The sequence below is a fragment of the Lolium rigidum genome, chromosome 5 (assembly GCF_022539505.1).
Source record: "Lolium rigidum isolate FL_2022 chromosome 5, APGP_CSIRO_Lrig_0.1, whole genome shotgun sequence".
Taxonomy (NCBI): Eukaryota; Viridiplantae; Streptophyta; class Magnoliopsida; order Poales; family Poaceae; genus Lolium; species Lolium rigidum.
The window spans coordinates 192041992-192063832 of record NC_061512.1 but is presented as its reverse complement, the minus strand read 5'-3'; the positions used below and the strand labels follow the sequence as shown (position 1 = coordinate 192063832).

General features: G+C 47.7%; 2 protein-coding genes across 2 annotated transcripts; both read right to left on the bottom strand.

Annotated features, from left to right (window-relative positions):
- Window positions 1-214: 214 nt before the first annotated feature.
- LOC124655302 (probable cinnamyl alcohol dehydrogenase 8D) lies at window positions 215-2533 on the bottom strand. The gene is made up of 3 exons (XM_047194222.1): window positions 2102-2533; window positions 1327-1440; window positions 215-1245 (listed from the first exon to the last, which is right to left on the bottom strand). The coding sequence occupies exons 1-3, from the start codon at window positions 2377-2379 to the stop codon at window positions 366-368; spliced, it is 1272 nt and encodes a 423-aa protein (XP_047050178.1). The 5' UTR covers window positions 2380-2533; the 3' UTR covers window positions 215-365.
- Window positions 2534-16693: 14160 nt separating this feature from the next.
- LOC124654529 (probable inactive receptor kinase RLK902) lies at window positions 16694-18935 on the bottom strand. Its single transcript, XM_047193527.1, has one exon. It carries the CDS (start codon window positions 18785-18787, stop codon window positions 16811-16813), a length of 1977 nt encoding a protein of 658 aa, XP_047049483.1. The 5' UTR covers window positions 18788-18935; the 3' UTR covers window positions 16694-16810.
- Between the last annotated feature and the right edge of the window lie 2906 nt (window positions 18936-21841).

Here is a 21841-nt window from a genome sequence, read left to right as displayed (position 1 = left end):
TGCAAAACTTTTTGAGGGTTTACAGTTTTGAGGGCTCTGATCTGCGCCGTTTTTTTTTTATCTCAACCCTCAAAATGCGCCGTTTTTTTTTTATCTCAACCCTCAAAATAGCAGTTATTTTGAGGGTTTATCCAATTTGAGGGTACTATTAGACATCTAAGCGGTTATTTCCATTTAGCCTTTAAAGATTCTAGCCGTAGCCGCGGGCACCGCGGAAGGTTGTACCAAGGCTACGGCGGACTATTTATTTATTTTAAACAGATAGATTAACGGCAACGGTTACAAAAAGTTCTAAATGTGCTCATGTGCATGCATTCGCCGAAGAAAATTACCGCAGTCATGATAACGAGAATGGTTATAGCAGCTTATGCGGTTGAGCCGAGGCTGCCGGCCACGTCGATGACGAAGCGGTAGCGGACGTCGTTCTTCTCGAGCCGCTCGAGAGCTGTGTTAACGTAGTCCATCTTGATGACCTCCACCACGGCAGTGATGCCGTGCTTCCCTGCGAACTCGAGCATGGCCTGGCAGTCCCTGATGCCGCCGACGCAGTTCCCAGCGATGCCCTTCCCGCCCGGCACGATGGCGTACGCCGGCAGCTCTAGCGGCTTGGTTGGCCCGCCCACGAACACCATCTGCCCCATCGGCTTCATCAGCGCGAACAGCGGCGAAATCGGGTGCCACGCCGACACGGTGTCGAGGATGCCGTCCATGGTGCCGAACGCCGCCTGCATCTGCTCGGGGTCCCGGCTGACCAGGAACTCGTCGGCGCCGAGCCGCTCCAGCGCCTCCTCACGCTTGCCCGGGGACGTGCTGATGACAGTGATCTTCATGCCGAACGCCTTGCCGAACTTGACGGCGACGTGGCCGAGGCCGCCCAGGCCGACGACGCCTAGGTGCTTCCCCGGCGCGTTGAGGCCAAAGCGCATCATCGGGCTGTACACGGTGACGCCCGCGCAGAGCAGCGGCGCGGCCCCGGCCAGCGGCAGCCCGTCCGGGACGCGCACCACGTAGTCTTGGTTGGCGACGATGACGTCGGAGAAGCCGCCCTGGGTGACCTCGCCGCCGTGCTCGCGGTCGATGCCGTTAGAGGTGAGCACCATGCCGGAGCAGTAGTTCTCGTACCCGTTCCCGCAGCACTCGCAGGAGCGGCAGGACCCGAGGAAGTAGCCCACGCCCACCGTCTCGCCGGCCTTGAACTTGGTGACGCCGCTGCCGAGGCTGGTCACGACGCCGAGGATCTCGTGCCTGCTCCGTCAGGAAAATAGTTAAGGCTACATTACCACCTCTCGTTTGATTTGTAACTTGCCGGATTGTGTTGTGAATTACCCGGGAACAACGGGGTACATTGCGGTTCCCCACTCGTTCTTGATAGTGTAGAGGTCAGTGTGGCAGATGCCGCAGTAGAGCACCTTGATCGTCACATCGTCGTCTTTCTGAGCCCTGAAATTGTAATTAAGCAGCAGAGCAGAGAGTCCATCAGGCACCAGCTGATTAGCTGAACAGAGGAATTAAGCATTGAGCAGAGGAGCACAAGACCAGTATGTCACTCTAGCAAGTGCTAAGAAGGGATCAAGATGTCTGAACTATATGAACATTTCATTATCCTAGGTTGATTTCCCAACAGGCAACCAAAATCGCAGACCGAGAAAAGCCTGACTGTCATAGTGTTATCTACTACTCCCCCGTCCATTAATAGATGTCAGTGGTTCGTCTAAATTTGGATGTATCTATGCTTAAAAAATGTCTAGATACATTTGAATTTAAACAAAATTTTGACATCTAAAAATAGATAGAGGTAGTACTATTTATGTTGACATTTTAGTCTTGGTTATTTTTGTAATACTCGAGTCCTCTGCTTCTATTCATGTTACTACTACTAGCCTTTCAGTACTGACAGAAAAAACTACAGTAGATCTCGGAACGGCATCTACCCCTCTTCTCGACAGGCCAGACTGGCACTGAACCCGTCATCAGATAACCTGAAAATTTGCTAGAAATTTGCGTATCTTGAAAACAAACACAAGAGCGCTGCAGATGAATCTTCTCACACGGGAGCGCTGCATAATGAAATGTTCATAATGTTCATGAAGTACACACGCACCTTCTTGAGAAGTCGAATGGGGAGAGGACGCCGGAGGCGTCCCTGGCCGCCCACCCGAGCGCCGCGCTTCCTTGGGCCGTCTCCTGCACCCCCACCTCCTTCGCCGTCGCCTTCGCCTGGTGCCGTTGCATTGTTCTTGCCGGCGATGCTACAGCGACTCCGACGCTGCTGCTGTTCCCAAGATGCTTGGGCTCATTGCACGACAAGCGGGCGCCGAGTCCACCGGGGAAGAATCGCAAGGGAAGAACCGAGCTGCGCAGCTGAAAATGGTGCGACATGGTGGTCAATCGATGCTGATGGTGCCCTGGGATATGCGCGGTTGATTGGTTCGCGATGCGGAAGAATTTGAGCGAGACTCCAGGAGTTCTACTGTTTTGGAGCTAGCTGCGCATGTGCTGAGTACACTAGTGACAATTGTGTCGCGTACGATCGTAAGCTCATTGGCCGTGACGGATAAGAGGGGTCTACGGCCCGGCCACGGAGCAGGAAGAGCACAACGAAGGAAAAGCGACATGACAGAGCACACCCTTCAGAAGAGAGTGCAACGAAAAGTATGGAGCCAAAGTGTGGGATCCCGCCAAAATCACACCTAAAATTTATTTTGGCATTCTTAGTGTAAATTTTGAGACTAAAGTTTACACCAAATATGCCAAAATGAACTACGAGTTGGGTTGCTGGGGGATCCCGCCAAAACTACACCTATAGTTCACTTAGTATTTCTAGCGTAATTTTGGGACGTCCCACTTAAATCTCCAATTGTTCAACCATAATCCATATGCAAAGGTTAATCAATGACGAAACAAGTAAAGAAGCGCATTTAACTGTGTTAAACCATGTGTAATACTGTATTTATACTAGCATAGAGTAGTACTCTACCTAGTATTATACGTGTTAGAGATATATTTGGTATACGTACGGTTAGGGATAGATTAGGTAGGGATTGATTTGTTTCTTGTCCTCTACTCCAAGTCGGTCCCTTGTACTCCTATATATACTCCCCCATGAGGCTCAATAATACATCTATCATATTCCGCATATCTCTCTCCCTCTCTATCCTTCTACATGGTATCAGAGCGGCACGCTCCTTGACCTAGCCACCGCCCGCGCTTCCGCCCGCGCCGCCCCCAGGGAGGTCAATCTCCATGGCCTACTCCGGGGGCCGTGCAACCCGTATGAGGGTTCGTTCGCCGATCCGTTGATCCGCTGCCCTCGAGTCCTTTTTTTTTCAATCCGTAGATTGGTTTTCTTTTTGCTCCGCCGGTCGCTCGACCGGCGTTTTTTTTTTTGCTTTTACAGATCATAGATCGGATTGAGTCGCCCATCGCCGTCGTCCTCTTGCGCCTCTACTCCGACAACGGCATCGACCTGCACCGGCCATCAACCGCACGGCACAGCCGCACGCGCCGCACACGGGCGCCCTACCTGCGACGCCGCAGGCTGTCTCGCCGCGCGGTCTCCATCGTTGGTCCGTCTTCGCCGTCATCGCCGGGACTACATCGACAACGCCGCCATCGAATCCGATCTGCGCGTCGTCCACGCCATGGCACATGTAGCGCCGCCGTCGGTCGATCAACCGACCCCGCGCACATCTACGCCAAGCAAGTCCCCGAGCACGCGCCTACCACCGATCGAGCAAAGGGTTGCCGCTGCGTGGCCCCTTCGGGCCGCAGCGTCGCCGCCTTTGGTCCACGCCGCTAGCCGCTGCCGCGCCGGCCGCCCCGGTCGCTAGGCCGGCTGCACCGGCTGCCGCGCCGGCTGCCCCGGTCGCTAGGCCGGCTGCTCCGGCTGCCCCTCCACGACCTCGTCATCGACCCCTGCCGCGCCCTCTAATGCGGCTACAGCTACGCCGCCCCCTCGGGCCGTGCCGTTGCTGCATGCGGTCGCCTTCGCCGTTCCCCGCGCGTCGATGTCCGAGGCCACCACAGCGCCGCCCCTTCGGCGCGGGTCGCCTCCATCCGCGCATGGTCTTCGTCACACCGCTGGATCTTCCTCGCCTACTTCGTGTACCGCTGATGTCTACGGGAGCTTCTATTCTTGTAGACAGTGTTGGGCCTCCAAGAGCGGAGGTTTGTAGAACAGCAGCAAGTTTCCCTTAAGTGGATACACAAGGTTTATCGAACTCAGGGAGGAAGAGGTCAAAGATATCCCTCTCATGCAACCCTGCAACCACAAAGCAAGAAGTCTCTTGTGTCCCCAACACACCTAATTAATAGGTGCACTAGTTCGGCGAAGAGATAGTGAAATACAGGTGGTATGAATAAATATGAGCAGTAGTAACGGCGTGTAGTTGATGGTGGTAATATGGTAGCAGTAGTAACGCAGCAGTAATAACGCAGCAGTAGTAACGCAGTAAAACAGTAAACAAGCAGCGATAGCAGTATTTAGGAACAAGGCCTAGGGAATAGACTTTCGCTAGTGGACACTCTCAACTTTGATCACATAATAGAATAGATAAATGCATACTCTACACTCTTATTGGATGATGAACACATTGCGTAGGATTACGCGAACCCTCAATGCCGGAGTTAACAAGCTCCACAATTCAGTGTTCATATTTAAATAACCTTAGAGTGCAAGAAAGATCAACACGATTAAACCAAGTACTAACACATCATGCACACTGTCACCTTCACACTATGTAGGAGGAATAGATCATATCAATACTATCATAGCAATAATTAACTTCACAATCTACAAGAGATCATGATCATAGCATACGCCAAGTACTAACACGGATGCACACACTTGTCACCATTACACCGTGCGGGAGGAATAAAACTACTTTAATAACATTGCTAGAGTAGCACATAGATAAATTGTGATACAAAACACATTGCAATCATAAAGAGATATAAATAAGCACTTCACTACGCCATTCATAACAGTGAGTAAGTATTCTGTGAAATATAGCCTAAGAGACCCACACGGTGCACACACTCGTCACCTTTACACACGTGGGACAAGGAGTCTCCTGGAGATCACATAAGTAAAACTCACTTGACTAGCACAATGACATCTAGATTACAAGCATCATCATATGAATCTCAATCATGTAAGGCAGCTCATGAGATTATTGTATTGAAGTACATAGGAGAGAGATGAACCACATAGCTACCGGTACAGCCCCGAGCCTCGATGGAGAACTACTCCTCCTCATGGGAGCAGCAGCGGTGATGAAGATGGCGGTGGAGATGGCAGCGGTGTCGATGGAGAAGTCTTCCGGGGCACTTCCCCGCTCCGGCAGGGTGCCGGAACAGAGAACCCCCAGATCTTGGCTTCGCGATGGCGGCGGCTCTGGAAGGTTTCTGTGGGTTTCGTCCTTCGTAATAGGGTTTTCGCGACGGAGGCTTTAAATAGGCGGAAGGGCAGCGTCAGAGGGTCGAAGAGGCGGCGGCACCATAGGCTGGCGCGGCCAGGGCCCAGGCCGCGCCACCCTATCATCTGGGGCCCACAGGGCCCCCCTCTGGCGGCTCTCGGGTGTTCTGGATGCTTCCGGTGAAAATAGGAACCTGGGGCTTGATTTCGTCCGATTCCGAGAATATTTCGTTACTAGGATTTCGAAACCAAAAACAGCAGAAAACGAGAACCGGCACTTCGGCATCTTGTTAATAGGTTAGTTCCGTAAAATGCACGAATATGACATAAAGTGTGCATATAACATGTAGAAATCATCAATAATGTGGCATGGAACATAAGAAATTATCGATACGTCGGAGACGTATCAGCATCCCCAAGCTTAGTTCCGCTCGTCCCGAGCAGGTAAAACGATAACAAAGATAATTTCTTGAGTGACATGCCATCATAAACTTGATCATATTGTAAACATATGTAATGAATGCAGCGATCAAAACAATGGTAATGACATGAGTAAACAAGTGAATCATAAAGCAAAGACTTTTCATGAATAGTACTTCAAGACAAGCATTAATAAGTCTTGCATAAGAGTTAACTCATAAAGCAATAAATCAAAGTAAAGGTATTGAAGCAACACAAAGGAAGATTAAGTTTCAGCGGTTGCTTTCAACTTATAACATGTATATCTCATGGATATTGTCAACATAGAGTAATATAACAAGTACAATATGCAAGTATGTAGGAATCAATGCACAGTTCACACAAGTGTTTGCTTCTTGAGGTGGAGAGAAATAGGTGTACTGACTCAACATAAAAGTAAAGAGAATGGTCCTTCAAAGAGGAAAGGCATCGATTGCTATATTTGTGCTAGAGCTTTTATTTTGAAAACATGAAACAATTTTGTCAACGGTAGTAATAAAGCATATGAGTTATGAAAGTTATATCTTACAAGTTGCAAGCCTCATGCATAGTATACTAATAGTGCCCGCACCTTGTCCTAATTAGCTTGGACTACCGGATCTTTGCAATGCACATGTTTTAACCAAGTGTCACAATGGGGTACCTCCATGCCGCTCTGTACAAAGGTCTAAGGAGAAAGCTCGCATTTTGGATTTCTCGCTTTTGATTATTCTCAACTTAGACATCCATACCGGGACAACATGGACAACGAGATAATGGACTCCTCTTTAATGCATAAGCATGTGGCAACAATTATTATTCTCATATGAGATTGAGGATATATGTCCAAAACTGAAACTTCCACCATGATTCATGGCTTTAGTTAGCGGCCCAATGTTCTTCTCTAACAATATGCATGCTCCAACCATAAAGGTGGTAGATCTCTCTTACTCCGGACAAGACGGACATGCATAGCAACTCACATGATATTCAACAAAGAATAGTTGATGGCGTCCCCGTAAACATGGTTATCGCACAACAAGCAACTTAATAAGAGATAAAATGCATAAGTACATATTCAATACCACAATAGTTTTTAAGCTATTTGTCCCATGAGCTATATATTGTAAAGGTGAATGATGGAATTTTAAAGGTAGCACTCAAGCAATTTACTTTGGAATGGCGGAGAAATACCATGTAGTAGGTAGATATGGTGGACACAGATGGCATAGTGGTTGGCTCAAGTATTTTGGATGCATGAGAAGTATTCCCTCTCGATCGATACAAGGTTTAGGCTAGCAAGGTTATTTGAAACAAACACAAGGATGAACTGGTGCAGCAAAACTCACATAAAAGACATATTGTAAACATCATAAGACTCCACACCGTCTTCCTTGTTGTTCAAAACTCAATACTAGATGTTATCTAGACTCTAGAGAAACCAAATATGCAAACCAAATTAGCAAGCTCTAAGTATTTCTTCATTAATGGGTGCAAAGTATATGATGCAAGAGCTTAAACATGAGCACAACAATTGCCAAGTATCACATTATCCAAGACATTATAGCAATTTACTACATGTATCATTTTCCATTTCCAACCATATACTCCCTCCATTCCTTTCTATAGTGCCTATAGATTTTTGGCATTTGTTTCAGAATATAAGGTTGTAGCTTAGCTTTTTTTCAATTACCCCCTCCCCGTTTAGCTCCCAAATCGTTCAGGTCCCATATTTGTTATGGTAAGTTAGTAAGATATGGATTTCCCAAATTTTACGTTGATCTCAAATCGTTCAGCTAGGGGTCTTGTGTAAAAAATACTCTTGCGCTAATTTCCGTGCCAAAAAACTATAGGCACTATAGAATGGAACAGAGGGAGTAACAATTAACGAAGCAGTTTCAACCTTCGCCATGAAAATTAAAAGCTAAGAACACATGTGTTCATACGAACCAGCGGAGCGTGTCTCTCTCCCACACAAGCATTTATTCAAACAAAAACAAAAACAAACAGACGCTCCAAGTAAAGTACATAAGATGTGACCGAATAAAAATATAGTTTCAAGAGAAGGAACACGATAATTTGTCGATGAAGAAGGGGATGCCTTGGGCATCCCCAAGCTTAGATGCTTGAGTCTTCTTGAAATATGCAGGGATGAACCACGGGGGCATCCCCAAGCTTAGACTCTTCACTCTTCTTGATCATAGTATATCATCCTCCTCTCTTGACCCTTGAAAACTTCCTCCACATCAAACTCGAAACAACTCATTAGAGGGTTAGTGCATAATAAAAATTAACATGTTCAGAGGTGACACAATCATTCTTAACACTTCTGGACATTGCATAAAGCTACTGGACATTAATGGATCAAAGAAATTCATCCAACATAGCAAAAGAGGCAATGCGAAATAAAAGACAAAATCTGTCAAAATAGAACAGTCCGTAAAGACGAATTTTAAAAGGGCACCAGACTTGCTCAGATGAAAATGCCCAAATTGAATGAAAGTTGCGTACATATCTGAGGATCACTCACGTAAATTGGCATAATTTTCTGAGTTACTTACAGAGAATTAGACCCAGATTCGTGACAGCAAAGAAATCTGTTTCTGCGCAGTAATCCAAATCTAGTATTCACTTTACTATCAAAGACTTTACTTGGCACAACAAAACACAAAACTAAGATAAGGAGAGGTTGCTACAGTAGTAAACAACTTCCAAGACACAAATATAAAACAAAGTACTGTAGCAAAATAACACATGGGTTATCTCCCAAGAAGTTCTTTCTTTATAGCCATTAAGATGGGCTCAGCAGTTTTAATGATGCACTCGCAAGAAATAGTAGTTGAAGCAAAAGAGAGCATCAAGAAGCAAATTCAAAACACATTTAAGTCTAACATGCTTCCTATGCATAGGAATCTTGTAAATAAACAAGTTCATGAAGAGAAAAGTAACAAGCATAGGAAGATAAAACAAGTGTAGCTTCAAAAATTTCAGCACATAGAGAGGCATTTTAGTAACATGAAAATTTCTACAACCATATTTTCCTCTCTCATAATAACTTTCAGTAGCATCATGAGAAAACTCAACAATATAACTATCACATAAAGCATTCTTATCATGAGTCTCATGCATAAAATTATTACTCTCCACATAAGCATAATCAATTTTATTAGTTGTAGTGGGAGCAAATTCAACATAGTAGCTATCATTATTATTCTCATCAAGTGTAGGAGGCATAGTATAATCACAACAAAATTTACTCTCCATAGTAGGTTGTACCAAAAGACCACTATTATAATCATCATAAATAGGAGGCGAAGTATCATCAAAGAAAATTTTCTCCTCAATGCTTGGGGGACTAAAAAGATCATGAAAACCAGCTTCCCCAAGCTTAGAACTTTCTATATCATTATCAACAATGGTGTTCAAAGCGTTCATACTAATATTACTACCGGCATGCAAATAAGATTTCATAGGTTTTTTAATTTTCGCATCAAACAATCCATGTTTTAAATCAGGAAATAGAATAAGAAGCTCATTGTTGTCCATTATGCCAAACTAGTGTAAACAAGAAACAAAAAGATGCAATTGCAGGATCTAAAGGAAATAGCTTCGAGCACAAACACAATGGCGCCAGAAAAGTACTGTACCTGGAACCGGAGTATGAGTGCCTTTTTACCTTTCCTCCCCGGCAACGGCGCCAGAAAAGTGCTTGATGTCTACGGGAGCTTCTATTCTTGTAGACAGTGTTGGGCCTCCAAGAGCGGAGGTTTGTAGAACAGCGAGCAAGTTTCCCTTAAGTGGATACCCAAGGTTTATCGAACTCAGGGAGGAAGAGGTCAAAGATATCCCTCTCATGCACCCCTGCAACCACAAAGCAAGAAGTCTCTTGTGTCCCCAACACACCTAATAGGTGCACTAGTTCGGCGAAGAGATAGTGAAATACAGGTGGTATGAATAAATATGAGCAGTAGTAACGGCGTGTAGTTGATGGTGGTAATATGGTAGCAGTAGTAACGCAGCAGTAGTAACGCAGCAGTAGTAACGCAGTAAAACAGTAAACAAGCAGCGATAGCAGTATTTAGGAACAAGGCCTAGGGAATAGACTTTCGCTAGTGGACACTCTCAACTTTGATCACATAACAGAATAGATAAATGCATACTCTACACTCTTGTTGGATGATGAACACATTGCGTAGGATTACGCGAACCCTCAATGCCGGAGTTAACAAGCTCCACAATTCAGTGTTCATATTTAAATAACCTTAGAGTGCAAGAAAGATCAACACGACTAAACCAAGTACTAACACAGCATGCACACTGTCACCTTCACACTATGTAGGAGGAATAGATCATATCAATACTATCATAGCAATAATTAACTTCACAATCTACAAGAGATCATGATCATAGCATACGCCAAGTACTAACACGGATGCACACACTGTCACCATTACACCGTGCAGGAGGAATAAAACTACTTTAATAACATTGCTAGAGTAGCACATAGATAAATTGTGATACAAAACACATTGCAATCATAAAGAGATATAAATAAGCACTTCACTACGCCATTCATAACAGTGAGTAAGTATTCTGTGAAATATAGCCTAAGAGATCCACACGGTGCACACACTGTCACCTTTACACACGTGGGACAAGGAGTCTCCGGAGATCACATAAGTAAAACTCACTTGACTAGCACAATGACATCTAGATTACAAGCATCATCATATGAATCTCAATCATGTAAGGCAGCTCATGAGATTATTGTATTGAAGTACATAGGAGAGAGATGAACCACATAGCTACCGGTACAGCCCCGAGCCTCGATGGAGAACTACTCCCTCCTCATGGGAGCAGCAGCGGTGATGAAGATGGCGGTGGAGATGGCAGCGGTGTCGATGGAGAAGCCTTCCGGGGCACTTCCCCGTTCCGGCAGGGTGCCGGAACAGAGACTCTTGTCCCCCAGATCTTGGCTTCGCGATGGCGGCGGCTCTGGAAGGTTTCTGTGGGTTTCGTCCTTCGTAATAGGGTTTTCGCGACGGAGGCTTTAAATAGGTGGAAGGGCAGCGTCAGAGGGTCGAAGAGGCGGCGGCACCATAGGCTGGCGCGGCCAGGGCCCGTGCCGCGCCACCCTATCATCCGGGCCCACAGGGCCCCCTCCGGCGGCTCTCGGGTGTTCTGGATGCTTCCGGTGAAAATAGGAACCTGGGTCTTGATTTCGTCCGATTCCGAGAATATTTCGTTACTAGGATTTCCGAAACCAAAAACAAGCAGAAAACAGAACCGGCACTTCGGCATCTTGTTAATAGGTTAGTTCCAGAAAATGCACGAATATGACATAAAGTGTGCATATAACATGTAGAAATCATCAATAATGTGGCATGGAACATAAGAAATTATCGATACGTCGGAGACGTATCAACCGCCGCCGCGCCCCCACCCCAGGTCGCCGCTGGGCTCGCCAACCACTTCTGGTCGCGCTGGGCTCGCCGACCACCGCAACGCCCGTCTAGGCGTCCAGCATGACCACCCCTGGTCACCGCTGGATTAGCCGCCTTCTACGTCTCCAACCGTCTCGACTTCGTCGCCCGTGCCATCGCCTCGTCCCCGTCTACACCACCTGCTACTCTACTCTAAGAACCGCGGGCAGCGTCGGCATCTCCGTCGATCTGCGACCGCGACGCTTCCGGAGGCCTCCTCTGCTAGTCCCTCTGACACGGCGATAAGTTCATGATGGTCCCTGCCCCTCGCATGCCTGGTACTGGCAACACCGGAAGTGCCTTCGTCCCCGACACGTTCCCGAGTCTGGCAAACTCCTGCCGGATGTCTCGTCTTCATCGGCTTCGACAACGTCTTCTTCGGCATCGCCTCTACGACTGCCTCGACCGCGTCACCGACTTCTTCTATGTGTACTCGGTTCTGGCAAAACTGAAGTATGCCTTCGTCCCCGACGTGCACCTGAATCTGGCAAAACTAGGGCCGCACCTCGTCCTCGACGGCTCGGACTGCATCGACTTCGGCATCGACAACCTCCACGACTGCCTCGACACATCTCCATCACTCTCCTCGCGCACTACGCGCTTGCGGCTACATCGACACCGGCACCTGCCCACGACATCGACCACGGCAATCCCTCGCGCGGCTCCCTCGACCAAGGTTGCAGCACCCACGCTCTCGGCTACCTCGACATCGGCATACAGGGCTACCACCTCGCCTGCGCCTCACCAGCTTCCTCTACAGTGCAAGCATCCGCGATGCAACTCCGTCCACGACGCTCCCGCCGTGGATCGGGGGGAGTGTCAGCCTTCTGGGGTCCACTTCGGTTTATCTCCAGTCTGACCGTCCGTGACGCTACTGTTGTTCACGTCACTACCGCTGCGACTGCGGGGGAGTGTTAGAGATATATTTGGTATACGTACGGTTAGGGATAGATTAGGTACGGATAGATTTGTTTCTTGTCTTCTACTCCAAGTCGGTCCCTTGTACTCATATATATACTCGCTCATGAGGCTCAATAATACATCTATCATATTCCGCATATCTCTCTCCCTCTCTATCCTTCTACAATACGAACTCTGTAATACCACGTGTAGGATTTCTCTACACTATATAAACACGAAGCCCGATCTAGGAACAGGGTACGGTTCCAACCCTATGCTCTCACATGGTATGCTCCTTTCACCTTGTTGATCGGATCTCCCCCCCCCCCCACCCTCCCCGCCGACGATCGCCTAGAAAACCGATGCAAAACAACCGAACACTAACTCCGGCCGTGACCCCACCGTCGTGATCCCTCCCTCCGAAAACCATAGAATCCAAAACATCCGACAATCAAAGACCGATGGCTTCCTCTTCGTTTGTTGGGGCGAGTCCTGGCCTCAGAGCACCACCGACGGAGAAGTTGTCCCAAGAAAATCACCTGTTCTGGAAGATTTATAAAATTTAACCGATAAATAGACAGATCTAGTCAATCTTATGTACTCCAAAAAGACTAGTACTGAGTATTTTTTTTACATAGGTGATATTTATTTAGCAGGAACTGAGGCTATAAAACGTATTATTTTTTTTCATCAAATGATGTGAATGTCCAAAAATAAATAAAGGTGTCTTCTAGTTAATTTCGACACACTACAAACAATACTCATATCCTTAGTAAAATAACCACGATGCCCTCTCATATTTGCAATGGCTACTGTGCTAGTTCATAGTAAACACAATTGCAAATATTTGAGACAAATTGATATAGACAACAAAATCACATTTTTTCGATAAAGAAAAAAAAATCACATATTCATCGTCGCTAGTGCAACCACTTGAAAGTGAATTTTCTACTTGCTCCAAACAACCCCTCAGATTGATACAATATAGATTGACAATAATGTTGCAATACGTATTGGTATATGCAACGGTTGATGTAGATGCTAAGGTCTCATTTAACTTTTTCAAGAAAATGTATAAAAAAATAAAACATGTATAACTCCCTGACCAAGACCCCAGAACTGAATCCGTATGTGCACCGAAAGACAGAATGATGTGTATCCATCCGCGAGTATATGTGACCATCTTGTCAGCGCTGCCACTGCTCATTTTTCTCACCATTTGCTTTTTTTTTTTGCACAAGCATTTGCTTCTTATTCAAATCTAGATATAGGATCAGTGTAGGGGTATATTTTTAGGTTAAATTTTATAAATCTTGTTACATATCATATATTTGAACAAATTTTGTCTGGATAAACTACAATTTATCGGTTCATTTACTTATCTTCTGAGATTTTTTTTTTCAGGAGCACCGCTGCCGGCAGACACCCCATATACCCGGGCAATGTGTCAAACGTTTCCAACTGCGGCCATCTGGCACTATTTCAGGATCATCCATTGTGAGTGTGCTGGAGATGCTCCCACTACTCGCTTGCCGTCGATAGGCTATAGTAAATTTTATCTTTATTAAATTTAATAGAAAAAATTAATTTTATGGACATTAATTTATTTTTTATAATTTTGGTCATAACTAAAATACTTTAACTTGCAACAAACATTAAACTTTAATTATTTTAAAACGGAGTATATAGCAGCAGCATTGACGTGATGGTCCCGGAACAGGTTGTGGTTCAAAGCTCCGTGCGCAGGACCTCGGTTTTTTTTTTTTTTGAATCATGCACTCTCTCCGTCGACAAATAAATGTACGCTTAGCTTTGTTTTAAGTTAAATTTTATTAAATTTTACCAACCTTCATATAAAAGTAGCAATATATGTTACATTGAATTTATATATTATACAACTACCCCTTCCGTCCACAAATAAGTGTACATCTACCTTTTTAAGTCAAAATTAATAAAATGTGACCAATTTTAAAGGGAAACATAATTATCATAACAAGATCCATTTTGAAATGTAGTTTCATAATATTACGATTTGCTCTTATATATGCTGCTACATTTGTTTATAAAGTTGGTCAAAAAAAGTTGACTTAGGCAAAAAGCTAGATGTGCACTTATTCGTGGATGGAGAGAGTACATGTCAAGATGAATCTAATAATACTAATTTAGTGTCAAAAATTTGCTACTCCAAATGCGAGTACTAATAAAATATGAGAGTACTTTTTTCTAGGGAATAGATCAAATTTAATAAAGTTTAACTTAAAAAACCCAAATGCACACTTACTTGTGGACGGAGATAGTAGTATAACTAGTACCAAGGAATGAACATCTAAAGTTTCTTAGAGCGTCTCCGGTTGCGTTTTCCAAACGAAGCTTCGAAGGTCTATCGGGAACGCCGCACAGAAACTCGCGCCGACCACGTGCCCAAAGGTTGTTTCCGTCCAGCGCGGCTCAATCACGTGCCCAGCGTCCCGAGTCCATCCTGATACACATGGATCCTTTCCAGCGTGCCGGATGCAACACGATGATGATGTCGACCCATGATAGGTCACCCCTATCATTGACACAACGGCTGATAGACACGATTCCTATCTTCCTTTTATTTCTCCTGCTCATTGATACGGTTTCCCGCCAAGATGTTTCCGCTGCCGTGCACCTGCCCCCATTCGCCCCTCGCAACCATGGTGCTGAAAGCTCCCAAGGCGCCATCGAAGATGAAGCAGGCCAAGCCGAAGGCAACGAAGTCAGGCGATCCGAAGGGCGCGAAGGCGGCCTTCAACAAGACACGCAAGGCATCCGCGCCGAAGACAAAGCTAGGTGGGATGACGCAAGAGAAGTGAGAAGATGGTTGTCGAGAAAAAAGAGAGTTGTCATGAAGAAAAAGGAAGGAGGACTTCATGATCTTAACCGCTGGCACTTCGAAAATGGGTGATGAGGTGAAGGTGGCGCACATGTTCTGCCGCGTCATATGATCAAGAAATTGCCATTCGAATGGAGGCGGCGACAACATCGACAAGGGACGACATCAACAACTGCAATGGAGACAACATATTCGACACCGGTGAGTAGGATGGTGTCGTTAGTCTGGACGGGCCGCCAACGACAGCGGCGTTCTTCTAGGTTTTATTTGTGTCATGGTTCTGTAATATTCTAGCTGACGAACGCGGCATCACATATAATTCAATATTTATTTGTGTAACACCATTTCATACACGAAAGTCATCTGAAGAGGGGAGTGATGTTTTGGCACATGGGTGCGTATGCTCCCTTTATTTTGAAATACATGTTAGACATATTTTAAAATGTTAAAAAAATGAAACAAAAATTTCGCACGTACATCTTCATGTGCTACGCGCTCACAAAGTCGTTTCATGAAAAACCGACATGTCATGTGGCGTGTGTAAAAAAGACAAAATTCGGTGCTGAAACAAATGCTTGTCACAAGATAAATTTTCTTTTTTTTCGCTTAGACTACAAAAAATATCATTTTTTCGTGAAACTTGACGAATACAAATATATTATGGAGATGTACATGTAATTATTTTTTGTCAAAAAAATTTAACACTTGTAAATATGTTTTTATGGTAAAGGGATCATATGCACCCGGGAGCCGAATTGAGTTTCTGTCTGAAGAGTGTATACTTGAAAGACGGTATATAGTATGTTCATCTTGCATCATAATATGATACACTACCTAGCCCTACATGAAAATCGTCTGAAGATTAGACAATTCCCAAGCCTTGCGTATTTCCATCGAAAGACGCCTAGGTTGATCTTGTCAGCGCCGCAACTTCTTATCCTCCTCACCACTCGCTTGTCGTCGCTACGCGACCCGATTGCAGAGCTCAGCTGCGCCGTTAATGGTGGGTATCTATTTTCTCGTTTGCCGTCGGAGACAGCGACAGTCTTACCAGGTCAGAGACTTTGAAGCCTTCAAAGTGTTGGTACGGCGGCTGTAGTGTACGCTCACACCGCTGAAGTGGACTTGGTCGACTGACCCCGACCGTTTCAATGTTGGAGAAGTCTACATTTTGCAGTTGCAGGGCAGCAGAATCCAAATTGTTGGGAGCTGCTTTTCTCCATGTTGGCTGGAAATTTCTGGTATGGTGGTTTTAACTGTAGAACTAGCTGAGCTTCCAGTTCCAAGACCGATGTACTGTAAACGACGAACAGATCGATGTACATATCTTAGAACGGTTTTGCTATGTCTCAGTCAACTGAGATTTTCTTAGTTTCAAGTCAACTTACAAAATGCTGCTTTGAGTTGCGACTTTTCTCGTTAAAAAATGCGATCGCGACTTTTACGACAGAAATGTGCAAGCTGAACCGAGTCTGACATTTTTCGAAGCTACAGTCTAGACTTTTCTGAGTTGATTGAGACTTAAGAAAATCTCAGTCAACTGAGACATAGGCACACCCTAATTGTTTGAAGTTGGAAGTATATCTTTTGCGAGGAAGATTGATATATAATCAGAAAAAATCAAGGAATAAACAGACTCTATGAACATGTTGAGGAATACAAAGTGTTGCAAATGAAACTGAACTGATTCACTAGGGAACTGAAACACGGTGGCCATCACGCCGAATGGTCGGCGGACACGCTGTGGAACTCGTCCGAGTCGGACGCCGCCTTCCGCAGCGCGCTCCCGACAATGTCCTCGATCCTCGCGGCGACGTCGGCCATGGCCGGCCGCGCGTCGGGCCGCTCCTCGGTGCAGTCGGAGGCGAGCTGCAGCAGCCGCACCATCTCCTCCTCCACGAGCGTCTCGTTGGCGATGGCGGCGTCGAAGGCCTCGCCCGTCCACTCCTCCTGCACCACGGTGCGCACCCACTGCGGCAGGTCGGCGGCGGCGTCGCTGCCCGGCACCGAGTTGGCGGGTGCCCTCCCGGTGAGCAGCTCCAGGAGCAGAACGCCGAAGCTGTACACGTCGGCCTCCTGCGACGCCCTCCGCGGGTCCGTGACCTCCGGGGCGCGGTACCCGGTGACGCGCTTCAGCGGCACCCCGGCGCCGACGAGCTGCACGAGGCCGTAGTCCGTCACGTAGGCGGTGTCGCGCGCGTCGGTGACCAGCACGTTGGACGACTTGATGTTGCCGTGCGACGCGCCGGCGGCGTGGATGAAGGCGATGCCCCGCGCGCACGCCCGCGCGACGCGCGCCCGCGCCGCGAAGTCGAGGCTGGCGGCGCCGTTGGGGAAGTGGAGGAGCGCGGCGAGGCCCTTGGCCCTGACGAAGTCGTACACGATGAGCTTCTCCTCCTTGCTGTAGAAGTAGGAGCGGAGGGGCACCAGGTTGTCGTGGCGGAGCGCGCCGAGCAAGGCCACCGTGCCGCGGAACTCCTTCTCCGGGATGGGCAGCTCCCTGAGCCGCTTGACGGTGACCACGGCGACGCCGCCCTCGAGCGTGGCGCGGTAGGTGGTGCCGAGCCAGCCCTTCCCGAGCACCTCGGCCGACGCGTGCAGCAGCGACTCCAGCTCGTAGGCCACGTCCGGCTCGCCCCCCACGAACACCAGCTTCCTGGCGTTGCTGCCCGCCGTGGTCATCTGCGCGGAGCCCGACCGCGAGCGCTTCACGTCTCCCTTGCCCCCTCTCCTCGCCACGGACACCGTCTCCGGCGACAAGTCCTCGTCGCCGTACGCCGCCGTCTCGGTGGAGGTGTCGGCCTTGGTCTTGCGACGACGGAAACAGAGCAAGAAGATCACGGCTAGCACCACCACTAAGAGGGCCACGACGGCACCGGCAACGATGCCGGCGATTGCGGCGGCTGAAAGCTTGCTGTTCTTGCTGTCCTGGTCAGCAGGGGCCGGAGGCGACAATGGCGACGGCGGTGGCGGCGCTGCTGTGGTTGTGCACGGGCTTAGAGGGCCGCCACAGAGCCCCGTCCCGCTAAACGCGCTGGCCGGCCTTCGGGCGAGCGACGCGGGGACGGGGCCGCTGAGCTGGTTGCCGGAGACGTTGAACAGCTGGAGGTTCGGGAGGTCAAGGTCGGCCGGGAGGGCGCCGTTGAGGGCGTTGTTCTCCAGGTACAGAGTGGCCAGCCGCGGGAGCCTGTTGAACTGCGACGAGACATTTCCACCGATGCGGTTTTCGGAGAGGACGAGCCGCTGCAGCAGGCCGAGCGAGAAGAACCCTTCCGGTATCTCGCCGGAGAGCTGGTTCTCGTGAAGGTAGAGGTACCTGAGCTCCACGCAGCTGCCGATGTCGGCGGGGATCCCGCCGGAGATCGCGTTGGAGCGGAGCGAGAGCGTTCTCAGGGCTGTGAGGTTGCCCACGGTGCCGGGCGGCAGCTGGCCGATCAGGCCGGCGCCGGGGAGCTGCAGCGCGACGACGCGCTGCCCGGTAGCCCCGGTGGCGTTGTCGCACGTGACGCCGCGCCAGCCGCACGGGGACTGCGCGGACGCGTCCCACGGGAGGCCCGGGCCGACCGCGGCCCGGAACGCGAGCAGCGCCGCACGGTCCGCCGCGAGGTCCGGCACGACGCACCGGAGCGCGGAGCAGCACAGCACGAGGACGAGGAGGAGCAGGCCGCGCCCGCCGAGCCCCCGCTGCCGCATTGCCGGTCGATGAGCTAGACGACGTCTCTCTCTCCGGTGCAGAGCCCGAGCCGGTGACGATGGAGCTGGTCGCCGGTGATCCCAAGCTATGTATGTACTCCAGGGGCAGCGGGCAACTAACGAAGTCGATCGAGCACGTACGTGCGGAGGGAGGGATAGGAAAATGCGGAGAGGTGCGTGGACGTACTTTAAGTTAAGTAGTCCCGAAATTGGCAGTAAACCCAGTCAAACTTAACGCGGGCGCGCCAAGGTCTCGCACGATGATGCACTCCACACATCGGTAGCCAGCCATGGAACGGTTCGTGACAAGGATGTGGACATGTGGACAAATGTGGCATCGAATGGAAGCTAGCGTTGCGCGCCTTGCGCGAAAGGGGAACGATGCGGGAGAGAAACCGACTGGTGTGTGCTACAGCTTGACGGATAGATGGGTGCAGCTAAGCTAAAGCTAAGCTAGCTGGTGGCCGGAGCAGACACGGCCGCGCGCGGCGGCCTTCCATTTGGACCGTTTGAGAGCACATCAACTCAGGGCGCGCGTCTCTTCCACGAAGGGACGTCTTGCTAATTCTAGTGTTTGGCAACTTGGTCGTCTTCTCCAACTTAGCTCGTCGCGGGCGTTAGGGCATCTCCAACGGCACACCCATTTGTCCAGCGCGGACATAGGGCGGGACTCAGCAATTTCTTTTCATGTTGACACGTTGTAGATAAAAAATGTATCCTTCTCTGGCATGCTAAATTGATAGTTGGTGATCCAACAACTGTCCAACTCTCTCTCCCATCCCTTCGTCCACATGCGATTTCCACCTCATCCTCTCTGATGTTAGGCCGCCATTACCGATTACGCCACCCTCAGCCACACCGTCGGTAGCCGAGCGAGTTGGAAGCGTGTTTCCGTAGATGTTTGTACCTTCCATCGGCGTCAAAGGAGCTCAGTCCGTGCAGTGACCGTCGGTTCGTGTCCTCGGCCGTACCGTCACCTCAATCTACAACTTCGCATGAGGAGCTCGACTTAGCCAAAGGTACTCCCCTTTCAGGCCAGGATAGGTTGCCTTCGCCGGTTGTAGGCCTCTTGCAAGGTCGCGAACTACGTCGTTCGCAAAGCTGTTCTGCCAACTGTCCCTCTAGGTTTTTAGGTCTGGATTTTTTGAACTTCGTCTTCGGTGCTCTCTAGGATTGTGGTAGGAAATTCTCCAGTGGTCAACTATGAGATCAATGGCCACTAATACAACACGGGACGCTATCTAGCTAATGGTATCTACTTCCCATGGTTTACATTTGTAAAGATAATTCCAAATTCCATAAAAGAGAAGAGGGTTAGATTTTCAAAAGAGTACGAGAGTGCTAGTAAGAATGTGGAGGAGGCATTTGCTGTACTCGAAACTTGATGGGCCATTGTTACCCTACTAGATCACGCAAGATGGGAACAATGTATGAGGTAATGACTGCTTGCGTGAAAATGCAAAACATAATCGTTGAGGGTGAATGTGATGGTTAACTATGAGGTAATGACTGCTTGCGTGAAAATGCACCGGTAGATGACCTCCATAAGATGATCATTTTTATTACTAGAAGTTTTATCATTTATACAAAGCCATAACTTCCAAATAATGGCAGTTGCTCCCACACCCTAATAAGTACCTTAAACCTAGGATCCACACTATTAAGCCAATTGACAAAAATATTCGCAACGCTACATGGTAGATATAAGGTAGAACGTATTTGGATGGCTAATCATATAGATCTAGCAAATGTACATTGGAAGAATCAATGTTTTATCGTCTGGTCCTGGTGACAAAATACACACGCTTTACTTCCATGTCAATTAAGTTTTATAAGGTTAGTTTTGGTAAGAGTTACACCTCGACGAAGATACCACGCGAAAACCTTAGTTTTACCGGAATCTTCATCTTCCAAATTTTCTTATTGTTATCAACTCGCACCTCTGGAAAGATTAGAGCTTTATACATAGAATCGACCGAACAATTTACTCCATACATGTAGGTTTCTTTGAAATTCATAGGTCCCCTATGTCAAATGGACCAAAGCCAAACGATGTAGCAAATCGTTCTGAATGATGCTATCCTAGGACCAACGAGATCTCTTCTGAGCGATATATTTGGGGGTGAAGTTTACAACACCTTAGCGAATGTATCACTTTTGGGGCGTACAATGTTGTACAAGGCCGTATATTGTTCTCGGAGTTTGGCATTACCTAGCCATTACCCTCCCAGAACCTAATTTCCGATTCATTCCTAATGGAGAAAGAACCATATGGGAAGAATAAATTCTTCGTCGTCATGATGACAACCGAGGAGTGCGAGTCTCTTGGTTCCCAATAATCCCGAGATGGTGGATTTGAGCCAAAACATTTTCTCCTAAGGAGTGCTTGCCATATCCCATCTTCGGAAACAAGCTTGGAAAGCCATATACCAAGGAGGACCATGTTCTTGACCTCAAGGTCATGAATCCCAAGTACTTCTTCGTCTTTAGCGCGACAAACCACACTCTACTTAACCGATCGATTTTTTTTCTCTCCCTATCACCTTTCCAAAAGAATCTTGATCGGAAATAATCCAGTATTTCTAAGACTCCTTTTATAAGTTGGAATAATGATAGAATATATTGTTAGATCCTTTCTATCTCGTTAACCTCAGGTAATAAAAATATTTCACCAAAATTTATGCGGATCGATTCTAGTTGTCCAAAATGAAGGAAGTTGAACAGTTCTAGAAGATCTTATTTGATTACATCCAAGAAGTTCTGGGAAAAGCTATCCCGACCAAGAGCTTTGTTGTGTTTCATTTGGAAAATCGCCTTTCTTACTACCTCCTCAGCGTAAGGTGCAGTAAGTAGGTTATTTTCCTCATCTAAAACTTGAGGGAGATGTCGTATGTTCGAGTCTCATCTAGAGAGAAGTTGCCTTCCTTGGATGTCCCGAACAAACCTTTATAATAATTTGTAACATACAACTTTAGTTTCTCATGACCCTTAGTCATGCCCTCATCCTAAATCAGAGATCGAATAAGTTTCTTCCTATGCATGTCATTGGACATA

Coding starts and splice junctions, on each gene's coding strand:
- LOC124655302 (XM_047194222.1), bottom strand. CDS start 2,379: ATGTCGCACCATTTTCAGCTGCGCAGCTCGGTTCTTCCCTTGCGATTC. Junction 1,441..2,101: donor CCATTCGACTTCTCAAGAAG/GTGCGTGTGTAC, acceptor TTACAATTTCAG/GGCTCAGAAAGACGACGATG. Junction 1,246..1,326: donor ATGTACCCCGTTGTTCCCGG/GTAATTCACAAC, acceptor CTGACGGAGCAG/GCACGAGATCCTCGGCGTCG.
- LOC124654529 (XM_047193527.1), bottom strand. CDS start 18,787: ATGCGGCAGCGGGGGCTCGGCGGGCGCGGCCTGCTCCTCCTCGTCCTC.